Consider the following 25,484-nt stretch of genomic DNA (forward strand, 5'->3'; position numbering starts at 1 on the left):
ATAAACTTAATGCAATAGAAAACAAAATTTTCACTTTTCTGCTATTTCTAAGAAAAAATGACACGCGAGATTTTTTGTTAGTCCTCTTTAGCATACTTTTGAATTTTTGTCTGATACTGAAAATCATTAATTCCCCAATCCGAAACTAGAGATTCAAAAGTCAAAGAAATTTCATAATTAGTTTTGCAATGTAAATACATTTCAAACCTGTTAAAATTTCGTTGCATTCAATCAATATTAATATAATTTTAGTTTGGTGTCCGCTTTACAACCGTTAGTTCTACTTTCCTTCGAATAAGGAATGGAATCCTGTTTATCATAGTTTGTTTATAGTCTTACAAAACAGTTCACTCATTTTGGTGCTACCGCATGAAGAAAGATATAAACACTGTTTAAAACTAAAAAACCAAAAATTTTATACAGATACATCTGTATTGTATAGATGTTTGCGTTTGCCCACTGATTTAAATCAGAGTACAGATTTCATATAGATTTCCTAAATTTGATACAGATTTGTACAGGTTCATAAAAAAGTGAAAAGTAAAATAATAGCCTTTTCTCTGAGTATCTGTTAGTATTTGATTGCCGTTTATTAATCCACGGACATATCACATGTTAAAATGGAAATCTTTTGTGCATAATGACTTACGGAGAAGAGACGATTTATCTTTAAACACAATTTTATTGCAGAAATTCCATTTTTTTTTATTTGAAAACAGATGAAGCAGATATAAACTTTTTATGCAAAGCAATACATATTTTCTATGAAAATATCTGGCATCTTTGAGTACAGTTGATGAAACACACACACTTAACTGCGTTATATTGACATATTGAGCAATTTGACGTCTCTGTTACTCACACCGATGCAGAGTGCGCAGATCTATTCATATACGAAATTAGAATGTGTGCGAGCCGAAGTCAAAGTTTGTTGTGGGTTCAATTTTACACTGAGGTAAAACATTTTTGACTCATAATCATACACTGCGAAAAATGCATATAGAATTTCGTTCCATTACGTGATATAGAGTTTCATGAACGATTTTATGTCTTTCTCAACTGTTCTCTTGGCATTGCAGTGTTTTTTATTACATATATGTCTTCAGTAATTAACACGATGCGGCTCGACAAAATTCACTGGGTTATTTCGACATACTCACACTAGCATTAACCTTTCAACTGCTGAGAATAGCCACACCAACACATTCGCACATAAAAGAGAAAGACATAAAATCATTCATGAAACTCTATATCACGTAATGGAACTGTCTTCTACTTGGTTCATTAGTTCATAGCTTACGGAATTCTATATGCATTTTTGGCAGTGTATGATTATGAGTCAAAAATGTTTTACCTCAGTGTAAAATTGAACCCACTACAAACTTTGACTTCGGCTCGCACACATTCTAATTTCGTATATGAATAGATCTGCGCACTCTGCATCGGTGTGAGCAGAGATGTCATTTATACAGATTTATCTGTATTATACAGACTTTTGTATGCTCATACAGATTTAATACAAAGTACAGATTTTATACAGATTTCCTCAATTTAATACAGATCTCACAAAAAGTAAGAAAGAAAAAAATTGAACTATTCTATCTGAACTATCTTTTAGTATTTGATTCTAGTGACGCGATAAAAGTCTATCAATCAACGGACAAATCACAAATTAATATGGAAATCTCTTGTGAAATCCATTTATATTGTAATTTGAAACCAATTTCAACTGATATTCTGAGTACTGAGTAATGGCATCATGAAACGTCACTGTCAAACTGAGAGTTGTATGACCTGTCTTGACGTTGCTTATTGGCCGTTGAAATTTCATGTCAAATTATGATGTCAACATTTTCAAACTAGATAAATATATGGAATTACAATTCAATTGTTGTGGATAAAAAAAACTATGACATTTCGTTGTTAAATATTCTTGTGAGTGCGGCAATGACTAATTGAATCTACCATCCTACAACCACAATCTATTGAAACAACATCTTTTGGCATCATTTAGTTGTAAAAATTTCATTTTATTGTGAATACAGATTAATACAGATTTTTTATGCAAAGCAATACAGATTTTCTATGAAAATATCTGGCATCTCTGGGTGTGAGGAACAGAGACGTCAAATTGCTCAATAGCGGAATGAAACCAGTGCTACTAGATTTTCCACAATGAATATTTAAGTAGTATTTAACACGCTCTTTCTGGTAATATTCGAAACTGAAACAGTTTTATTGATAGATAAATATCAACTATATAATTAAACTAATGTCACGGATACTAAAAAAAAGACTTGTTGATGATAATTTGAAAAAGAAACAATCTTTTGTTTCGTGACATTATGAGAAAACTTGGCAACCAAATGAGATGAAAACAGAGCGCAATCAAGTGAATTAAGTGAAAAATTTTCACCTCATATTTTTAAAGACTTGTATTGCGTGTCGGGTAGTTTTTGTAGTTTTCAATCGTTAATTAAACAAGTGGCAAGTGAACATTACTAATTATGAAGTCATCCAGCATTCAATAGTAGTGTAATTGTGCGAAAAAGTGATCATGTTTTGAGACGAATCGATTAGTAGATATTCAGAAACATGACAAACTGTAAATTTTGAGACGAAAATGTGTCCTAAATGGAAAAGTGAGTTTTTTTAGATGAAAAAATAAACGATCACCGAAGAATTTTAAACCATTTCTTCCAATGAGAAAGTGTGACAATAGCTTGAATAATCATTTAAAAACATTTCACAGTTTGGTTCAGGTATGTTGTAAGATATTATTCATGTTTAAAGTAATGAGGTGAAGGAATGAGATGGAAATAGGAGCTGAGATGAAATAGGGAGCCGTTGCCCTATTAGTACTGGGAAAGTTTTGCAATGCAAGAAAACGATGGTTATCGCTTGATACCAGATCCGAACTGTATGGTGGGTGCTCAACCCCTGTGTAATCAACTCCTGTTTATCCGTGTGTATCCTGGTGTTGCCCTGAAGATACATGACACCTTCTCTGTTGATCACTCCCACCAAATGCACTGCCGAACCTGCCTGGTCAATGGCCCTGGTTTGAGTTACCTAACTACGCTCTAACCGCATAATGTAATAATATGCATATGCTTTCAGGGATATTGCTCTTTCATGTACATGATTGTTAACATTTGTTTTTATAAACATTAACGGTTAAACAATATTGATTGACACTGTTTAACAAATTGGATTTTGGTAATCAGCAAAAATTAAAAACTTTTGAATGATATCAACTTTTATAAAGAATCAACAAATTCGTTCTATTTCGAATGGATTGCATAAAATTTAAATGAAAATGTTGTAAAAAAGTAACATTCGTAATAACCATATGCAAAAGAATTCCAAGACTTTTCAGCGAACTACCGACGCCAGCAATTATTAATTAAATTCGCAACTACCGCCATCATCGGCAGAGCAAAACTCTTTTCCCATGAAGACGTTGTAGGTTGTAATGAAAGCACGCGCAAATCCAAGCCACGGTACGACTGCACTTGCATTTGTAGTCACAACAACTGGCTGCTGGCATACCTGCAAATGTAGCAGCAAGTGCAAGTTTTATTAAAATATAATCGTCCGCCTTGCAACGGTTCTTTTCATTGCTCGTCTCACTAAGGTGGCGAATGCAGCTCTGCTGCAACGGTGCGTCCAGGCAGTCTCGCAGTCCGTCCTTAACGGTCGAACGGTTCGCGCTAGATTTCGAGCAGATTTTCTTTTGCCGGTGTTCGCCGTTGTTAGGAAGAAGCAAAAAACGAAAAGAACATGGTACGGGTGGTTACGAGCCACGTTCTGTGGTCTGTTGGAATCCTGCTACTGGTCAGTGGATTTGTCTGTGTACGTTGTGAAATGGAAAAATCGTGGAAAGTGAAAAGCAGTCCGAGCAGTAGCGCTGATGAAAATATTTTGACAAGTGGCCCGATACAGTCGAAATTGGATGATGAATCGGTCAGACTGGATGAAGAAGTACAACCGAACGAAGAAGACAGTAAACAAAATCTAATAGAATCAGAAGCAGATAATGTGGAACATGAATTATCCACGGCTTCAACGACTACTGCTCGAACGACCAGTGGTCAACAAAAGCCAAGGCTACGAAGTACGTACGTGGGTGATAAAATTCCATCGATTTTACATTTGGTTCGAGAAAGTGCCAAGGCAGCTCCCTTTATTGAAGATCACGAACCGGACATTCAAATTGATGATTTCTCTGCAGACGAGGCTGATGAGGAAGAGGTCGATTCTCGGTTAGATGAAGGTTCCTCAACGAATGAGTCAAATAAGGAAAGTTATTCCGAAGGTATCGAAATGATTGAAAATATTTTGGAGGAAGTGAAAAGCATTTCCGATGGTGAAAAGCCGTCGGAGAAGGAAGAACAGCCGAATGTGGCAAATCCGGAGGAAACTAAAGAATACGATTTTGGCCCAGTACTCAACATGACCATCGATGAGCCGAACAATATCGTCAACGTTAAGCTGAACGGAAAAGTTATCAAAGAGATATTCACGGGTAAGTCGAAGAGGTTTGGGGCGTTGGTCGGTAGAGTGATAATAATGTAACAAAATTGTTCACCCAAGGTCGTGGAAGTGGTTTCGGAGCAGGCTCGAAGAAGATCTGGAAGTACGCCATGCCTCTGTTCGTTCTACCGTTTCTGATTCAGTCGGCCATCATACCGTTTATGCTGACGACGGTGAAGTTGTTTCTGCTGAAATCGTTCCTAGCGGGAAAGCTGGCCATCTTCCTACTGATCCTGGGGGCATTCAAAAACTTTACCCATAAGAAGGAAAAGGAACTGTACGTGAAAGATCTGCCCGAACGACGGTACGAACCGTACAGCGGAGAGTGGCCATATCCGTACCACTCGGATGGCCTGGCCGGTCGGGTCAACTGAGCGCATTGTACTGGGGGATGTGCTGGTGGTGGTATTGAAGGGCTACAGCGGGTGTCATACTGATGCTGGCAGGACGATCCAAATACATTTCGTTTTAAGAATTTGATGTTTGTTGTAGTTGTAAGTAACTTATTTAATTATTTATTGTGTGAATGCTATTGAAATGTTATTAAATTGTGAATTTAGTCGTAACAGCAGAGGGGTGTACTATTATGTTAAAAAATCCAACTATATCGAATAAAGATATTGACTCATTTCTACCGATCGACATGGTGTTGCCAACCCAATTGTACGAAATCTTAATCAGTTAATTACACAGAGTAAAAACTAAATAAATCCTATTTTAAACCAGCTGGTGCTGTGATGATGCTGTTTTTTTTATATTTCTCATTTTCGAAATAAAAAGGCTGGTGGCTAATGTCATGAGACATAACTGGATGACTTGAATAAGTATACAATGGATGGTTTTGGACCTGGAATTCTGGAATCGAATTCGAGAGCCAAATGCTAGAACTGAGTTCTGAAACTTAATTGTGATGCTAGATTCTGAAACTGAATTCTAAATCTGTACTTGGAAACTGATTTTTGGATCTGGATTGTTGAACTAATCATTGAAACCTCTGGTGTTCTGGAGCTGAATTTTGGAACTGATTTGAAGTCCAGGATTCTGGTTAGAAACTGAATTCTTAAGCTGAATCTAGCACTGAACCTGGATTCTAGTTAATAGCTGAATTTTAGTTACAGAATTCCGGTCTAGGACTCTTTGACTTGAATATTGCTTCTAGAATCTACATTCCAGAAAACCTTCAGAATGAATTCATGAATTCAGTTAAACTTCTAGAATTGTGAAACTGAGTTTTGAAACCAAATTCTAGACCAATAGCATTTCGAAAATGAAATCTAAACTTTTGGAATGCATCCAGGCTTCGATTCAAGTTCCTAAATTTGGTTTCAGTTTCGGAATTCTGAAACACAATTTTGGTCTTGGACTCTGGACGAGGAACTGAATTTTAGAACTGGATTCCAGAAAATAAAAAAAATCTTGGTCTTGAATTTTGAAACTGAATGTCAGAACTGGACTCTAACAGATCGGCTGAAAAGTTCGTATCGTTTCTATGAGAGGGCGTCACTAGAATTAAATCCATACCATTTTCAGTTAGTACCAACCTTCAAAAGATACGTGTATAAATTTGACAGCTGTCTGATTATTAGTTTGTGAGATATTGCATTTTGAGTGAAGCTACTTTTGTTATTGTGAAAAAAATGGAATAAAAAAGAAATTTCGTGTGTTGATGAAACACTACTTTTTGATAAAAAAAAGTGCCGCCGATACCAAAAAATGGCTTGATGAGTGTTATCCAGACTCTGCACCGGGCGAAGCAACAATTCGTAAGTGGTTTGCAAAATTTCGTACTGGTCATATGAGCACCGAAGACGATGAACGCAGTGGACGTCCAAAAGAGGCTGTTACCGATGAAAACGTGAAAAAAATCCACAAAATGTTTTTCAATGACCGTAAAGTGAAGTTGATCGAGATAGCTGACGACCTAAAGATATCAAAGGAACGTGTTGGAAATATTATTCACGAATATTTGGATATGAGAAAGCTTTGTGCAAAATGGGTGCCGCGTGAACTCACAATCGATCAAAACAACAACGAATTGATAATTCTGAGCAGTGTTTGGAGCTGTTATATCGAAATAAAACCGATTTTTTTCGTCGATATATAACAATGGACGAAACATGGTTCCATCACTTCACTCCAGAGTCCAATCGATAGTCAGCTGAGTGGACTGCACGCGATGAACCGAACCCAAAGCGTGGAAAGACTCAACAATCGGCCGGTAAGGTTATGGCGTCTGTATTTTGGGATTCGCATGGTATAATTTTCATCGACTACCTTGAAAAGGGAAAAACCATCAACAGTGACTATTATATAGCATTATTAGAGCGTTTGAAGGACGAAATTAAAAAAAAAACGGCCTCATTTGAAGAAGAAAAAAGTTTTGTTTCATCAAGACCATGCACCGTGTCACAAGTCGATGAAAACCATGCTGAAATTGAACGAATTGGGCTTCGAATTGCTCCCTCATCCACCGTATTCTCCAGATTTGGCCCCCAGTGACTTTTTCCTGTTCTCAGACCTCAAGAGAATGCTCGCTGGTAAAAAAATTAGAAGAAATGAAAAGGTAATCGCTGAAACTGAGGCCTATTTTGAGGCAAAGGACAAATCGTACTACAAAAATGGTAACGAAAAGTTGGAAGATCGCTATAATCGCTGTATCGCCTCTGATGGCAATTATGTTGAATAATAAAAACGAATTTTGGCAAAAAAATGTGTGTTTCTATTAAACGATACGAACTTTTCAGCCGAACTGTTAGGTTGTGGAGAGCTCAATTAATACGCCTTTCTCATCGTTTATTCTTATCGCGTGATTTTGAGTTTTTTTTCGTGGAAAAATATTGAGAAATGAGCCGGTGAAGAAATATTTTTGGGGACAGAAGTCAACAAATCAAAGCAGCATAGTTATAAAGCTTGCTTCACTTAGAATTGGAACAAACTTTTGCTCATATTGTGGCGCTCCTGGTGGACGGGTTTGGAAGTTTTTGGCTCCCACGTTCCGGGAATCTTGTCAGCTTCACGTATGATTTTTGACATTCCGCAAATCGACTGTCCTTTGTAAACAAATAACATGGAAGCTGAAAGAAGGGAAAAAAATTGTGCACAGTTATTTGTAAAATCCATTGTGGTCTGCATCTAGGCTAGCTAAACAGCTGAAAATGTTCAGAAATACCGTATGGCGCGTTATCAAACGGTATAAGGAAACATTAACGACGATTTGGAAGCTTCAAGCCAATCGTCGGAGTGGAACTGTCGACCGGAAACTGCGTGGTAGGATTTTCAAGTCGATTAAGAGGAATCCTAATCTGTCGGACCGTGATTTGGCCAGTAAATTCGGTGCTGCCCATAATACCGTGAGAAGAACTCGATTCCGGGAAGGAATCAAGTCGTATCGAGCTAGAAAACAGCCAATTCGGACCATAAAACAGCATAGTATGGTCAAAATTCGTGCTCGGAAACTATATGACCAGGTGCTGACCAAGTTCAACGGGTGTCTTCTGATGGACGAAACCTATGTCAAGGCTGACTTCGGGCAAATCCCAAGTCAAAAATTTTACTTGGCAACGGCTCGGGGGGATGTTCCAGCCAAATTTAAATTTGTTTTTGCCGACAAATTTGCAAGAAAATTTATGATTTGGCCGAGCATTTGCAGCTGTGGCAAAAAAAACGAAAGTTTTCGTTACAAATAAGACAATGACATCGGAACTATACCAAAAAGAGTGTCTCCAAAAACGAATTTTCCCGTACATTCGATCCCACGACCATGCCGTAATGTTTTGGCCAGATTTGGCAGGCTGTCATTACAGCAAAGTCGTTCAAGAATGGTATGCAGAGAAAGGGGTTCTGTTTGTTCCGAAAAACCTCAACCCACCCAACTGCCACCAGTTCCGCCCGATTGAGAAATACTGGACAATCATGAAGAGGAGACTCAAGGCAAAAGGAAAGGTTGTCAAAGACATCAATCAGATGACGACCTGGTGGAATAAGATAGCTAAAACGATGGACGAAGAAGGTGTGCGCCGCTTAATGAACCGTGTTACAAGAAAAATTCGAGAATTCCTTCGAAACCGTGACGAATAATTTTATCCGTACTTGTTCTTAAAAGTATGAAGAAAATGCTACATTTGTATAAAAAAAGATCTCGAATTCAATAATAAATAACTGAAATACAGGCAATTGTCTTTGTTCCAATTCTATCTGAAGCAAGCTTTAGTAGATGGGTTTACTAGACCCCAGAGTTGCTGATCGATTTTTTTTTAATTTTATTTAGAATGTTTTGTGGTTGTCAAAATTACGATTTTACATTTTGTAGTTATTTTGTAGCTATTTTGTAGCTGTAAAACCGCTCCAAGATAACAAACAACGAAAAGGAAGACATTGGGGTCTAGTAATTTAGATGTATGTACAAAATTTAAAGAAAAATGGTGAAGTAGATTTAGAATGACGATGCACACGCACTTTAAAAAACCTGCTTTCGAAAAAAAACGCGTTCAAAGTTTATTATTTATAAAATCGAAGGAAACAGTTCATTTTTCTAGGGGGCGCGTAGGATCTAACACTTTCCTAAAATCATAGTTTTTCCTTGCGTTTTGTTATAAAAAAAGGGTTTTGTTCCAATAGGCTTGAACATTTGACCAAATATTCTTGAAATGTTTTACTATTAGAAAATACAAAGAAAAAATAAATGATTTTTCAAAAGCATTAGACCCTACCTGCCTCTTAATCGAATCCTACACTGAAAAAAAATCTATTTTTAAAATTTAATGTCGATTTACATTAAAATGGAATTTTTGGATCTTGGTGAAATTTTATCCCAACAATAAAAAAGCACTGTTCTTAGAAGATGATGTACTGGCACACAGAGTATACTAATCATGGTGTGTACCATCGATTTTTGGCTTCAATCACTTTACCTTCACCTTATTCGTTCGATTTTGCTCCCTCAGACTATTATTTGTTTTCAAACTACAGAAGATTATTTAACGTATAAAAAAAAACAAATTCATCTTCGAGATGAGATCATGGACGAAAATGTTTTTGGTTCAAGAGGGGAACACATTGAGTAGAATAAATAAATCTCTTAAATTCAAATCCCGAGGCTTGTGGTGAAATCGTGATTAAGATGTTCATAATTTATCGAATCGACTTGAAAACTTGAGCGACTTGAGTTTAAAGCAGCAGTAATTTCCAGGGAAGAGAAGAATTAAATGTATGAAGAGTCATTTAAAAATTATGGTGGTAAGTGACAAAATGATCAAAAGTTGAGTATCGTCAATCATAGTTTTCTCATGTTTGAAAAAGATCTCTATGGAATTACTAAAGCTCTGATCAAAAGACTTTTTTACTACCGTTTCTTCACACAACAATTTTATTGGCCATTTTCATCAAGCGACAGTGCCAGTTTCATACGATCTTACTGACAACGAAGTTCTTCTAGAGTTTCCACGCATTTATCGCACGCTACGTGACAGCACCATTTGAATCGACAATTGCATTTTTGTTCTCCGATCTTGATTTGCTTGCGGACCTTTAAACCACAGTAACGGCATAAATTCCGACAGGACTTGCGTTCGTCGATGTCAACATTCGCTCCCCTAGCTGCCGAACACTGGCGGTTTACCATTCCCGGCCATCCATGAGTCACATTCCGCTGGCAGTAGTTTGGTGATGCTGCAATGCAAGAAGTACGAGTCATAAACGAAATGAGCACGATTATTAAATAAAAACCCACTCACGATGAATGTAAACCAACTGGTCGATTCGAATGTTCCGACTGTTTAATTTTCCGGAATTGTCCACAAACAACCGGACGGCATCCCGATACATTCGCTTCACTCCAGCAGCAATCTCGGCAAAGTTCTTCATCGTACTCCAGCAGGTTCGCATAGCACAAGATCCGGACACTCCATGGCATCGGCAATGTTTTCTGACAGCATTTTGAACTGCCATCCAACCGGCACGACGATTATGCACACTGCCGTATCCTTTAGTATCGAGCCGGAAACTAACAGCACTATTTTCCAGTTCCAACTGACGCTCGTCACTGCACTGTTCGGTTTCGTTGGTGCCACGTGAGCAGTTCCTCGCGTAGCTGTAGATCAACGAAGCAGTACTCAACGCTCGAACGAATGCCGTTTCTCGGTCCAGCTTTGCATCGGGACTGCGTTTCGAAACAAAGTGCATCATCGGACAGTTCCAGCGATCCCATCGGAACTGATGCCGGCAACTGGCTAACGCAAGCTCGATGCTGTCCGACAAAAGCTCCGCTGGGCTGGGATGATTCAGCTGCTGTGAATATCAATAACGCCTTTAGATATACTATTTTATGGCACGCATAGTAATTCGAGTAGTTTTGAATTAAACAAAAAGAGTTCCACTAACCATGTCGAAGCAACTAACCGAGGATACCAACACCAGCAGCAACAGTTTCGTATCCATTTCCAAACATCAATAAACATGCGAACGGGACCACGATTTCACCCCGACTGAAAACCCGCCAGCGGAAATCCTAACCGCAATGAAATGTTCTGCATGTACTTAGCAAGTGGGCTAGCCGTTGGCAAACGGTCTATATGACCATTTCAATTATCTTTGAATATATGTACATACACCCTGGCCTGGTGGTGGTGTAATTATCCTTTTTTCCAAGAGGCTAGTGTCACCACCGCTAGTTATTATAAACGCGTCAGTGCTCTTCACTCAACCGTTGCGACGCGTGAGTTCCTTTTATAGATCGCTGTTCACCATTCGAAGGTACGTACGAACGGGAAGAGGCCAGTTTTTCCGACTGAAAAGAATTTTCCTTTTGTTTTTTCCTGTCAGATAAATCCGAGTTTCCATTGAAATGACACACTCTGCGGCTTCGTGCCAATTAACTGCACACAAGCCGGGCCGGATTTTGTTTCTAATGAGGGCTGGATTTAATTAAAGAGATAAGAGATTAGACTTCGTCCTGGACCAACGTCTAGCGAAGATCTAAGCACATCTTGGGGAGGAAATGTTGGAAAAAATGTGTAATATGCAAATGAGTGAACACAGTTTGTAACGCTATTCACAGAAGTAGGTGTGATTGCATGGTTTCGTCATAATTAGTTGAAATTATCTATCTAAAAAACCCTTCTGATAGAAAAGGCTAGCATTTTGGGCTTGGATGGTTTTGGCAGGCTTTATGTTTCAAACATGTTTGTTTATTAACAATCTTCTTAATCCGACAATTTTCACAGGTTTGGTAGTTTAAAATTACGAACTTATGCGTGGTGAATGGAGATGATTGTACCACTACATTAATAAGATTTCCGCTTCACCTGTGCATACAATGCCATGACTTTCTTTGCGTGCTCGTAAACAGCCCGGTGCAAGGATAGGGCGCTTCAGCAAGTGCTATCGTAGCCAACGTCTGGGGCATTTGGTGGGCAATTAGAGCGCTCAGAGTCTGGTAAACAAACATTCGAGCATTTCAAATCGAGTAAAATATTAATTTTCTTATCGTAGTGATGATATTCTGATCGATAATTTGCGGGAAAGTGCGGTAAAGGGTACTGAATAAAGAAGTAGTTTGTAATATCCAATTTTTTGTTAGCCATTCTTCTTCATTGTTTTGGTTTTTGCAGAATGATGCTGGCTACAGATTCATGACGTCATAGCAGGGGGCTGCTCGTAAACTATTACCCATAGCATAGTAGGCTGTGCATAAAAGAAAACGATTTGTTTGTGTCATTTTTGCTTGATGCAAAACCTAACCCAGCTTTCTGCCCTAATTGATGTCAAACGGATTGTTTAGAGCCAGTTTCGAATTTAGTTTTATCGTTATTGATTGAATTGACAGTTGCATCACGTCGAAGTGGAAGCATTTGCGTGATTTGTCCCACGCGCACTCCGTGGGAGTGCTCCGGTTAATTTTGAAATGGGTTTAAGACCGACGATAGAAACGACAACTATACACAAAGGCGGCCACATGTTGTCCGAGGTCAGTTCGAGTTCCGTGGGTTATCGCAGTCATCTGAAGGAACGCTCCGAAACCAAATATTGTACTTCAATAAGTCGAAGCTCCTGTGCCACACCTCGAACTGCACTAAGAAGTAGTTGCAGAGACAACTGCCGTTTTGATGGGCGAATGATATATGGCCGCCATCCAGCCTCGATTTTAATCACTCAGTATGGCACGCAATGGAGGCTTAGGCCTCTTCTAAACCCCACTCAAGTACAGACAGCCTCAGAAAAAACATTGACCACTTGGAGAAAAATAGAGCTAGACTACATTATTAGCACCTTCAATGCGTTTTGGACACGTGTAGTTAGAATAGAAATTTAATTCACTAAATCTTCCGGTAATGCTTGCAGAGTTTACATAACTGTTCGGTAGTTTTTGACAGGTCAACAATTCTTTATTACTGAACGCTTTGTTATCAACTCTCGATGAACATTAGATTAGGTTCTAAGTTCAAATGACAGTCTCTTGTTGTTAATTTTTTCTTTCAATTTTCACAGAAAACTCCTGTATTTTTCGATAATTTCGTCAGTGCAGATTAGAAGATTACAGTTTTTGTTATTATTCTCTGTAAATAGTTAGAGATAAGAATGGCAGAGAGTACCGTGATAATCGAAAGACGGAGAGAGTAAACAAAGAGAATCTGTCACTTGCACTTAGGATCTAATCCAATGTTCATCGAACAGTCAGGTACACAGAAAAGAGTCTGAGGGGCTCTGATCCCTCCCGAGGTCTTTCCATAATTCAGTTTGCACTAATACAATAAATTAATCGAAAATATAAAACGTCTATTTCTCAGAAAGCAATCTTATTCAAATTAAAGATAATATTAAGTAAATTCCATGTACTACAATCTCATGAATCATTTCATGTAATTGTTATGTGATTTTCCTATGCATGAAATGAATGTTTACGTAATGTAATCCTTAGCTAAACTTCAGATATTTTCATCACATATTTTCTACTAGAAAACTAATATATTATTTAACATATAGGCTGAAAGTACCGAGCCTAACACATAGATGGCGCTAGTTTTATTACAGTCCCCTTTTTTTTTTTAACTAAAACTAACCTTTAAAAGACAGCAGTTAAAAATTTCATTATATTCAATTCATTGGTTTGTGAGTTATTGTGCTAAGAGTGACGCTACTTTTGTTATTTTCAGAACAATGGATCAAAAACAATTTCGTGTTTTAGTTTTAGTTTTATACTGTTCAAGCAAAGCAAAGGCTTGAAAAGTGTTATGGAGACTCTGCTTCATCAGAAACAACAAAAAAACGTTGGTTTGCTGATGTCAAACGTGGTCGTAGAGACACCGATGATGCACCAGAAAACATAAAAAAAATCCACCAAATCGAAATTTGAAGTTGCGTGAGTTAGTTGACATCGTAAAGATATTAAAAGAACGTGTTGGTTTTATATTGCATGAGCATTTGATTATGAGAAAGCTCTGTTCAAAGTGGGCGCCGCTTTTGCTCATTGTTGACCAAGAACGAGAACGTGTTAATGATTCTGAACAGTGTTTGGTCATGTTTAAACGTAACAAACCAGAATTTTTACGTCGATATATAACAATGGATGAATCATGGATTTATCACTTCACTCCGGAATCAAAACGATCGTCATCTGAGTGGCTTCGGTATTTTGAGATGTGCGTGGTGTAATATTTATCGACTATCTCGAGAAAGGAAATTCCATTACCAATGAATATTAAATAGCGTTATTGGAGCGTTTGAAGGCTGAACACAAATCGTTCTACAAAAGTGGTATTGAAATGTTAGAGCGACGCTGGAATGATTGCGTTGCTCTTGATGGAGGTTACGTTGATGAATAAAGTTAGTTTTGAACCAAAAACTCGTGTTCTCTTTGTTAGGTCCAGAACTTTTCAGTCCTATTGAATAACATGCATGATATATAATCAACCCGATACATATCCAATAGAATGTACGTAAAAAGTTGGATGGATGAGATTCATGTATGTTATCAAGTAAAAGAAAAAGAAAAACGTTTCGGTCGGCTCGGCCATGTGCGGTTAGACCTTAAGACGGGAACATTTTCTGTAAGTGCGCCTGTCAATTTTTCTACATATATGAGAAAAGCTCCTGATTCCTTCACTCAATAAATGGTCTGTATTCTGGATTCGGTTATTGAACCTATAGACAATTTAACTTGATTAATTTCACAACCTCATCTTCTGCCGACAACCGAATACGGGATATTGTTCGGGCAGATTAGATATTGTTCAATTGAACGACCCGATAAGCGGCCTGATTACAACAATTGGTAAATAGAATGTGCATTACCTGGGTACCTGTGGACAAACAGACACTCGTAACCAACTTGTTTAGGCCAATCTTCTTTTGAGATTGGATTGTTAAAAGTGGACGAGCCCAAGCGGTGAGATAAAATTAACGTTCGAGTAGTCGAACGTTGGAATCCGAACCGAGTACTTCGGTTCTTGAAGCTTCGGTGGGTCGGCATCGGGGACGAACTTATTCTAACTGGTCGAATAGCAGTTCTAGTGACATATTTGAAAGTGAAACCATAGTCAGGATGGTGGCGGCACTAAGTAATAGTTTTGGTACGTATAACATCTCTTAAAAGAAGTAGTTAAAACCGTTTATTGATATCAAAACGCTGAAAACATTCCTGTATTTCATTACGATCCGACATCCGGTTCCGGAATTACATGGTGATTGGAGTATTTTTTGTTAATTTTCTGTGTGTTTTATCAAAAAGTTGTATGAGTTTCTGGTACCGGATATACTGGATATAGTGGTCAAAAACTTTCAATTGAAACTCATTGTGATTTCTCAGAAACGGTTAGGCTCATTTTCATAATCTTAGGTGCAAAAGAAAAGTTTTGGTGTTCCATATGAAGTTCTCGAATATCATTTGAATGTGATTTTCGGTTCCGGAATTACAGCGTAATATGTGCAACAAAGAAGCAAATATGTTCATCAATATTTCTCGAAGATGGCTGAACCAATTTTTACGAACTTAGAATCAAATGAAAGGTCGTAAGACATAACACAAATAACACAATTGATACAGTTTTTCTTAGAAAGGACCATTTAAAGTGCAGTGATTTTCTTAAAATTGGTTTCAAATTTCTAGATCTTGCAACCAGATGACAAATGAATTCGATTTTGCTATACCGGGTCTCAATTTCTGATTGCGGAAGTACTAGTAGTAGTAGTAATAGTCAAAAACTTTAAAAAGGAACGCATTCCGGTATCTTAGAAACGGCTAGACCGATTTACATTAACTTAAATAAAATGAAAGGTCCTATAGTCTCTAAACAAGTTCTGAAGTTTATCAGGATCCTATTTTTGGTTTTGGTGATGAGTGCTTAAACATTCCAGCTGATGCTTAGGACGATGATACAAAAAACACAAACGATCTCCTAAATTGAGCTGAAAATTAATTCTATTTATAATTCATGTTAATTGCTGGCCATTATAACTCTCTTTGATTGTACCGGCCTTCAGATTTTTGTTCCGTAAGTTGAACTCACTAACTTACTCACTTACTTTTCTGAGAGAGAGTTGAACTGATTTTCAAAAGCTTAGATCTAAATGAATGGTCTTATGGTGTCACATAAATCTTCTGCATTTCATCCGTATCCGACTTCTCGTTCCTGGATTACAGATTGATAAGTTCTCAACATTGTGGCGATGCAGAAATCGTTCTAAAGAATTCAGAATTGGACTCAGAATTAGTAAATTGACCGTCAATCGAACCTACTTCGACTATACCGGTCCCCGCACACTTAAATCCAATCCTCGAGCTCGGTAAAGTAAAATGCCGAGACAGATCGGCAACACACAATTGTGCTGATTGCTCAGTAATCAATATTATGTTTTCCGATGTTTTCGTTCAGTAAATTTAGTGCAAAGAGCATCTTCTTACCGAGATTTGGCTAAATCTTGTGCTGAACTCTTCGGTAATTAACAATTACCTTTAAATCAGCAAATGCGTTTACATAAATTTCGAAATATGTGTTAGATTTTGCCGAAACTCGGCAAGACAACTGTCATTTATGTTTTATATTTTCGTTTGGCACTACGCTGTTATTTTCTGACGAAATATTTCGGAGAAAATATTCGGAATAAGTCCAGTAAGTATAATAACTAAAGAATATTTTTGAATAAGTATTGAAAGTACCTTCCAGCTCCTGCTTTCTTTGTCGGGAAGCCATTACATGTCAACCAACATATTCGAACACATACTGAATTGCATATTTTACAATTGTACGTCCCTGAAACTTAGGAAATATAATGAATATTTTGTGTATATTTATAAGGTAAAAAAATTAAATCCTTAAACCCAGTTCAATGTTTACAATGAAAAAACGAATTCTTAGTTTACTGTTGTTGAAGGCTTAGTAATTCATAAATTTCATTTCGTTTCTTTTATCGAACATTCAGCCAAGGTTATGCCGAACAGACAGTAAACTTTTTCCCGAAAATTTCCGTAATAACTGACGTTTGTCAACTGCAATTGTACACATCAAATCATATTTACGGGCGTCGGTAAAATTTTACCGACTTTCAAACAGCTAAACATACAGTAATCAGTTCAGTAAAAGTTTCATTTGCTGAACTATCGGTAACGTTTCTCTGAACATCCTCCTGTCAAAATTATACTGACTTGTTCTTCATTCATTACCGAAATTCGATTAAATTTACAAATAACTATTACTGTTTTTCGGTAAATTAATCCGTGAAATAAAAAAAAACTCATTCAAAATTTTCGTTCAATAAGTTTATTCATTTATGATTACTAGATTATGTACTTCAATAATGATTTCTACTAATATTATGATTACGATTCGTATCATTGATAATCGTGGACGGTAGCGGGAAGTACGTGATAACCAGCCGTTTTGGTAGAGAGCTGGAACATAAACTTTAGGCTGTATTAACAGTATATATACTGGAAACCTTGCCTACCATCAGCAAATAAATAACGAATTATAACGATTTGAGCGTTTCACCCACAATTTATTCGATGCTAGACTAAGTTTTTACTTTTTTACTTCCGAAAATAAACCAATTTGACGGATATGATTCTCACCGAAGTAGTCAGTAATGTTTACTGAAGTTTTTCATTATTATTAATTGATTCACTGAAACTCGAGAAATATTTTACCGAATTAGGAAAAAGGAATGACATTTCGAAGTATCAGATCCTGTCAGTAAAATAAAAGCAAATATTCCGTAATATTTTTATTGAGTGTACCGAAATCCGGTAGTTCATTGACAGATGACTGTGATGATTACCGAGCCCTTGACGGTGCATATCTCGGCAATGATTCAGAGAAAATAGAAATAAGTGTACGGATTTTCCGATTTCAATAAAACTGAAAATAGTGGTCAAATTCACCAGTATGGAATTCGCTGCAATATTTCAGATACGGTTTAACTGTTTTTAACAAATTTAGGTTCTAATTAAATTGGACCAATGTGGTTAGACAAAATTCTCCCCGCTTGTGAGGAATTCTGGTAACCGTCAGAAGGCTGGCTGCATTCCAGCTGCTGTCAAAATTGTCCAGGCGAAATTGCGTCATTATCTTGCCGCACGTGTCTTGTTTATTACTCTTCCTTCTTTTTTTTATTCGACTTCATTTGATATTTGTCAATCTCGCATGTACATACAAAAAACGAATCTTATGAATTTGTTTGAAACATGGGTATGTTTGGTAGTGAGATACAATGTTATTGGCAATAACATTTTTCATAATTAGTATATATGAAGGGCAATAACTTATTGCCTTTCATATGTATCTTTTATTGACAAAATAAAACCAAGACGCTAAATATGTAGAACCGATTCAAAACGATTCTGCCAGTCTTTTATGGCAAGAATCCGACAGAAACAGAACCGTTAATAACCGCTAGGCGAAATTCTCTGCCGGAAACGGTTGTTGCATGCAAGACTTTTGCTGGAAATGTGGCAGAATTCTGTCAAAAATGGCTGGCAGACATAGCCAGCCGTCTGGGGGGAAATCTGCCCGCCGCGTACAAGTGGGTCTGGGAAATTCTGTAGTGTCGAACAACCCGAGTGCAGTGTGATATCGAATGGAAAACTCAATTTGAAGTTGTGAAGTTCATATCAAACAGAAGAACGTTTATGCTAGCGACTGATTAGTATTACTATTGCTCATTTATTTTCCAGTTTATGGCAATCTATCAAACATATTGGATTGCAATCGTCTGTCGTGACCGTCATTAGACATCTATTGGATTAAGTGATTGAAATTCTTCTCTATCGAATGGCAGATATCTTGGCAGATAAGTTGGGTTCGATTAGATAAGAATGGTAGATTGTTTGTTATCAACCTTTTCATAAATCAAGGCCACATACGCTATAGAATAAAAAACATCAATTGTTTGTCGTCGAAGAACCATCTCCTCCCTTCCTAGACGATGTCCATGTCAACCACTTCAAGAATTACACGCTAATCGTTCCAATTTTCATTGGCAACAACATACAATTCGATTATTATTGTGTCAGAATTTTATTGATAACAAACAAAATGACTAATTAGATACTTCACTTGATTACAGCCATTGTCATGAACAACAAACTGATCGCGCTGCTCACTGTGACGTTACTGGCCTTCTTTATCTCTACTATCGTCTTGGCGGTGCAGAAAGCCGACTTGATTACGGAAAACGAGGCACTTTGGGAGCAATTGCATAGGGAACCGGAATCGAGTACAATTACACCACCAATCACCACTACTACTGAACCTTCAACAACGGTTGCTCCTGCGGTAAATCAGATACGCCACTAAAGCTCTCGTTTAGGTTACAATTTACGATTTTGTAGATAAGCTATCGGCTGCCGGAGGACAACCTACCGCTTCACTATGATTTATGGTTAAATCCCCAGCTCAGCGACGGAACGTTTGCCGGGAAAGTGACGATCGACGTTCTAACACTAACGCAAACGGATGAGATCGTGCTGCACAGTCATCTGTTGACGATCGATGATGTTCACTTCCAGTGTTTGAATGAATCTTTGGGCTATGGGGTTAGTAGCTTCGTAAAAATGTTCTTTTTTTTCTTCGAACAATGGAATTCCATCTTTGACTGTTTAGGGTTATACGGAAGATCTGGACAAAAATTTGTTGAAGGTGCATACCTTGAACGTCTTCAAGCCTGGATACATTACACAGGTTACAATCGAGTTTAGTGGGCAGATGGACGGAAAATTAGTTGGACTTTACAGTAGCTCTTACAATGCAGAAAATGAGGGAAAAGTGTAAGTACAATTTATATTCTAACATTTTTGAAAACTTAAAAATATTTTTGAGGCTTGAAGAATACTGCCGTCTTGAATAAGAGTTCCCACCCTCACTAAGTGCGTTAAGCAGGCGCGTATACAAAGGGGGTTTTGGAGGTTCAAGCCCCTCCCGAAACGTGAAAAAATAATTTCTTATGAAAACTCTTCTCTAGAAATATGAAGAATTTCGCACCAATTCGAATAAATGTTGGCAGCACTCTTTCTGATTTGAATGAAACTTTCTGAACGCGTTGAATTTGTGTCAACAAGTAACTTTGTTTTTGCAAAATATATCCATTTTTTTCACTGTCGAAAATTAAAAATCCTATAAAAAAGTGTTCTACTAGTGATTTTCATAAAATCAGTCAAATTTTGTAGTGAAACTACTGAAAAAATCTCTATCGAGTCCTACACTGAACTAAATTGACTTTAAAAATTAAAAAACGATTTTCAAAACAAAACCATTATTGATTTTGATAAAATGTTGTCCCAATAATTAAGTTCCCTACTAACCAATCATACATTCCAATATGTGCACATTCATGGAAAAAAAAAGTTTTTTAAGCAAAAACTATTTCTTTTCCCAGTGTATTTTGATTAAACACTAAACTTAACTGCTAGTCATAATCATTTGAGATTCCAATGAATCTCAATTTTTAAAAAAAGTTTTACCGAATGCCCTGTTGCTAGTTGCCCAACATTTGCAGAATGTATCAGTGCAGGATAAGGAAAAGTTGTTAGAAAAACCATTTTCCCTTATAAACGCCCGTCTTACAATATATAGAAGGTTAGCAGAGAACATAATTATAAAAAAAAAATCATTCATATAAAGATTCATTCATTTATTTTTGTAATTTGATTTCAAATTTTTAAGATCGCCTTTTTCAGTATGAAATTCGATTAGTAATTTTTTCAGTGTTTTCATTCGAAAATTAGACTAATTATGAAAGCATCACCTGCATAATGAAATTTTGTCGAATTCAATGAAATTTTGTCCCAAGGTAGGTTACTATGTTCCCTTCCAACCGTCCATGCTTCAGGAAACTAAAACAGTGGTAGTTTTTTTTTTGGCAATATCGGGCAAACAGTATTTTTTACAATCTCCTCTCAAATTGAGATTCACTTAATTATTCGATGATAATGACTTTCAGTTTAGTTTAGTTATCGATAAAAAGACACTCAAAAGAAATTCTTTTCGTAAATTGATTTTCAATTTTTAAAGTCGAGTTTTGCAGTGTTGGACTCGATATGGAAGTTTTTTATTGGAAAAACGCATACAAAACTGCATAACTTCGGAAATCGGCATCAAAGACCTAAGCGTTTTGTTTTGGATCAAGTCAATGAGTTTTTTTATTGAACTCATCTAAAATTAATGTGAGAATGTTCCGAGGTCGTCGTCCCATCAATCAGCCCCACCACAAAGCAATATTTGCATTAAATGGATTCAACCATTACCGAAAGATTTTCGATATTTCTTGTTTAGAATACACACAGAAAAGTGTTATGAAACTAATGGTGTATCTAGGAAAATTTGCGCCAGGGGCAAAACTTAATTTGCCGCCCCCGTCGTTGGTTCAGTGAGCAAGAAAATAAAAATTTTCCTTTTAAAAATCGAATATTTTACAAGTAAACTCTGCATAGTTTTTCATATTTTCAACGAGTAAAAACGAGTAGTGGAATGAAGCCACGCCCGTTGCTTTTATTAAAAAGTTGAAACAGTGTTGTGTCATACACGCTAAACGACTCAATTCTTGAAATGACACGCAAAATTAGGTTCCAGACATATACTGACGAAATCAAATATGAAATCGAAAATATCGACCGTCCCACGACAAAAGGGCCTAACTACAAATGACAGTTTCTCTTTGTTTACTCTTTGTTACTCTCTCCTACCATTTACTAGTACATTTGCTCTGTCGATTAGCGTACGTGCTTTTGATCCAACGGTTATCGGTTCAAGTTTTTCTTGCTGGTTTTACAACTAATAAGATGCAAACTGACGTTCAAAGACTTTGTAAAATTATGTGCAATTTATGTAAATTAAGTAAGTTGAAATTGATTGGTATGAAAAATAAAACAAATTGTTGCGGCCGAGACTTGAACCGTGGATCATTAGATAACGAAATACACCCGTTAATCGACTGAACCACAGAAGCACATGTTATACTTGTAAAATCATAACATTGCTTTTTCTAGCCGATTGCAATTCATAGTCTAAGGTATGCAAATCAATTTCAATGCGACAATTTGAAAGTTAGGGAATTATGTAAGCAGTAAAATTCTTTATTTTTTTCTTTGTAACTAAACAGATAGTTTTACTCATAGGAAGTGTTTTGTAAACTGTAATTATCAACATTCAGATTAACCCCTTAACGCTTAAGGGGAAACATTTTTTCTCTATAAAAGTCATTATCGATTCTTCAATTATTATTAAATCGATGTATTTTTTAAATGAATGTTAAAACCACTCATTTCCAAGGTGGCAAATGTGTTTCTAAACGAAAAAAAAAAGAACTGTCAATCTTTTTTGCACTAAAAAAGTTTATGCAAAACGACGTATAGAAAATAGAACACATATTAAATGTGTTATGTACAACGTCCACTTGTGCTAAAAAAGTACACGAAATCGTTTCGTAGAATACCGTAACTAACTGTTTACTTTACTATTCTGATAATTAAAGCATTAAGAAATAAATTAAATTACGATATAATAAACCCAACTCTTCGTTTATTTACTTCTGAGGATCATAGGGAAAAATATTTCCCATGAAATTATAGGAAACCTATGCACCCTGCTATGTTTTTCTGGTGATATTCTCTTACTTTACATCCACAATAGCTAAATTATTGTGTTTTACTGACATACTTCGTCCTGGACATCTTATGGTCGTGAAAGGGTTAAAATGGTGGGAGTGTAATGTCAGACATATCAATTTTGAGGTGATAATTACCATAATAAGAAAAAGGTACCAAGACAGTATGTTCCAAGTTTTAAAAGAAACGGATTCGAAAAATTGGTTTTCTGAAAAACGCATTTTAATTTTTTTCTCAAAAAGTGAACAAAAAAATATTTTTGGTAACTTACACTGAATACTTTTACGATATTTTTGAAACGTTAAACTACAAGAAAATGCAAAAAAAAAACGATTTTCCAAAACTGTTTATCCCACAATTTATTTTATTTTTTTCAAATCTTCAACCGTTCAAGTTTTCATACACGAGAAATTAGCAGCAGTTTTCAAGTTTTGTCTGGATTTGTGTATCGTAGAGTGCCTGTAACCAGAGTGACAACACCTCATCCGTAATGTTGGCAACAATGCAAAACACTTTATCCGAGATGTTGGATGTTTCCACCCTGTCAGCTTGGAGCGATTTCAATCTTCAGTTCAGCAACGCCATCGCACGGCATCACATTCAACATATCATGTCAATTGTATGAGTGCGCAGCCCTGCTATTTTGGCGCGCACGAATTTGACATTTCTCTCCCCTGCTTCTATGTATGAGATTCGATGCGGACTCGCCTGGTGACGACATGCTCGCAAAAAAGGATGTTGCCAATGATTTGTTCGGAAAATGTGAGAGCTGGATATCTTGTTAATATGTTATGATGTCTTTGATATTTCGTAAGATTTACGTTGCATTTGACAGATCATATTCTCATTTGGAATAAAGCTGTGATTCCTAACGAACAGATGTCGTTACACTGGTTATAGGCACTGTAGTGTATCGCTCATCTGTGGAATAATTGTGTCGTAGCTCAAAGGACAAATATTTGATCGGCAATCTTGTTTACATTTAACCAAGATTCTCGCTAAATGCAACTAAGACCTAAGGCGTTTTTCAAAATGACAACGAACGGCGTGTTAACATAATAGTAAATATTTATAAACACAAACTTAACTACACTTCAAATCGGTGATCGAAGCAAATCAAGTGCACGCTTATGATGGGACCAAATCAGCTGTTTCCACTGCAACCGGTTTTCTCTGCAAGCTACGCGGTTTGTGGAGGTTCGAGGGCCGGGAGAATGTTGTTTATAGTGAAAATAGTTTGCTGAGTGTTTACCTGCTGCTGCCCGAATCGATTTGAAGTGAGGTAATAGGTTTTCCATGAAGCAAAAGCAGAGTGCTGAGATCGGAACGGTCCATAATGCCAGATAGCTTAAGTCACGGTGAAGTCCATTAATGTCTTCAGAAAATGAATTACATTTTTGACGTAATCTTCTGCGCCGAATCTCGTGCCTCTCCGACACTGCTAGGTGTACCAGATTGGCGATGATTGCATTCCGCGTGGTACCTGCAACTTTTCGTTTTCATTCATCGGGCAAAAGTAGAACTGATGGGTGGCGGTAATCGAATGGTGGTGGTGCGGTGTGCGGTCTCCGATGGTGACGGTGGAGATTATGGATATGTACCTCAATTTTTTAGCTGGCGTCACGATACCCGACAAAGCTCGGCACAAACTTCGGAAGTCGACGTCGTGGAGTTCATGCAATGCGGCTTGACTGGGCTGAAGAGAGAAACATCGAGATCGCTGCTCATGTTCCGCAAACCTACATTTTTTTTTCAAGATATGATTTAACATATCGACGACAAGGCTTGAGTTTAAAAATAACTTGCGGTTAGATGCTTATAATTGATGGTTGACGCAACAAGTATGGATATTAGAATACATAATCAGTCGTTTAAGCGGAGCATTTGCGTGTTGGTCCATTTTAGGTTTATGGTATTACTTGACTTGATTATTCATACGTCGGAATGATAACGTTTAGCCGTCCGATCTAATTCCTCGATTGTTATGTAAAGCTGCAATCTGTGAAATATGAAAAATGTAAAGCGTGATTAATAGGTTATTGTACATTATAGAGATTTATTTCCAGATTATTTCATATCAAAATTGATAGGTATTCAACGAGGAAAACAAATTGGAAAAATGGTATGCGAAAACAACGATTCGTTGAGTTTTGTAATGTTCGAATGTTTCTTTTAACACTCGTTTTTCTTTCAATCATCAAACATTCGTTGCAAAATGATACTGATGAAGGAACATTTTCATTGACTCAAAATAGACGAAAATGGCGAGAAATTATTGTCACTCTCAGCTTCGCTTGCAAACTATGAGAACGAAATCCATGTCCAGTCAATGACATAAGCGGAACAATAGTTTCAAAATTGGTTCCAGTGAAAATCCCATAGTATACAGTGTCGGTATGAGAATCGAAAATGAAGTATTGAATCAATCCACAAAGGATGCAGTTCTGTTGCGGGACGTTCACAGTGCGAGTTTCGCTTCAAACAAGAGCGACTGTGTCATCCAGCTGCTGGTAGTTTGCATTGAGGGGAAATACAGCGGTTCTAAATGTTATCTAATTACTTATCTGTTGAAATATGCAAATCAGAAGTGAAAATAATCAATTTAGTGGAGATTTACGGTTTGATAGCTTCTAATTAGATTGTGTAGTGAGTTGAATGCGTTTTGTTGGCTCCAGGGTGTACAAGAGATGTCAGATATTTGATTGTTTATCTGCATCGAATTAAAGGGCTATTGAATAAAGAAGTTTTTTGGCGTGTATGTCTTCTTTTTTCTTTCCGAGTATTTTTATATGATGTCTACCCTCGATTAAAAAATATAGGCTTCGAAAACCTTGTAAATTTCACACAATCTATCAAC

At 36.9% G+C, this 25,484-nt stretch overlaps 3 protein-coding genes across 4 annotated transcripts in view; 2 read left to right on the forward strand and 1 right to left on the reverse strand.

The window, feature by feature from the left end:
• The first annotated feature begins 3,641 nt into the window (after positions 1–3,641).
• Positions 3,642–5,241, forward strand: LOC131432861 (uncharacterized). Its single transcript, XM_058599452.1, has 2 exons — positions 3,642–4,528; positions 4,597–5,241. Exons 1-2 carry the CDS (start codon positions 3,784–3,786, stop codon positions 4,908–4,910), a joined length of 1,059 nt encoding a protein of 352 aa, XP_058455435.1. The 5' UTR covers positions 3,642–3,783; the 3' UTR covers positions 4,911–5,241.
• A 4,645-nt stretch (positions 5,242–9,886) lies between these two features.
• On the reverse strand, positions 9,887–11,045 carry LOC131432930 (protein Wnt-8a-like). 2 transcript variants are annotated; one of them, XM_058599575.1, is made up of 3 exons: positions 10,915–11,045; positions 10,269–10,821; positions 9,887–10,203 (listed from the first exon to the last, which is right to left on the reverse strand). In XM_058599575.1, exons 1-3 carry the CDS (start codon positions 10,969–10,971, stop codon positions 9,947–9,949), a joined length of 867 nt encoding a protein of 288 aa, XP_058455558.1. In that variant the 5' UTR covers positions 10,972–11,045; the 3' UTR covers positions 9,887–9,946. The 2 variants fall into 2 exon arrangements, with proteins under 2 accessions (XP_058455558.1, XP_058455650.1); XM_058599667.1 differs by having other exon boundaries at positions 10,265–10,821.
• A 3,837-nt stretch (positions 11,046–14,882) lies between these two features.
• Positions 14,883–25,484, forward strand: part of LOC131435489 (glutamyl aminopeptidase-like) — a 28,403-nt gene continuing 17,801 nt past the window's right edge. The window contains exons 1-4 of the mRNA XM_058603483.1: positions 14,883–15,101; positions 19,093–19,301; positions 19,358–19,561; positions 19,629–19,792. Coding sequence (XP_058459466.1) covers positions 15,074–15,101; positions 19,093–19,301; positions 19,358–19,561; positions 19,629–19,792 — 605 coding nt within the window. The 5' untranslated portion in view covers positions 14,883–15,073. The remainder of the gene's footprint in view (positions 15,102–19,092; positions 19,302–19,357; positions 19,562–19,628; positions 19,793–25,484) is intronic.

Source organism: Malaya genurostris, chromosome 1 (assembly GCF_030247185.1).
Source record: "Malaya genurostris strain Urasoe2022 chromosome 1, Malgen_1.1, whole genome shotgun sequence".
NCBI lineage: Eukaryota > Metazoa > Arthropoda > Insecta > Diptera > Culicidae > Malaya > Malaya genurostris.

Bases quoted from the DNA above. Each gene is read 5' to 3' on its own strand.
- LOC131432861 (XM_058599452.1), top strand. From the start codon at position 3,784: ATGGTACGGGTGGTTACGAGCCACGTTCTGTGGTCTGTTGGAATCCTG. The intron at 4,529-4,596 runs GTAAGTCGAAGA...TGTTCACCCAAG, and splicing joins TATCAAAGAGATATTCACGG to GTCGTGGAAGTGGTTTCGGA.
- LOC131432930 (XM_058599575.1), bottom strand. From the start codon at position 10,971: ATGGATACGAAACTGTTGCTGCTGGTGTTGGTATCCTCGGTTAGTTGC. The intron at 10,822-10,914 runs GTTAGTGGAACT...TGATATTCACAG, and splicing joins CGGTTAGTTGCTTCGACATG to CAGCTGAATCATCCCAGCCC. The intron at 10,204-10,268 runs GTGAGTGGGTTT...CTTGCATTGCAG, and splicing joins CCAGTTGGTTTACATTCATC to CATCACCAAACTACTGCCAG.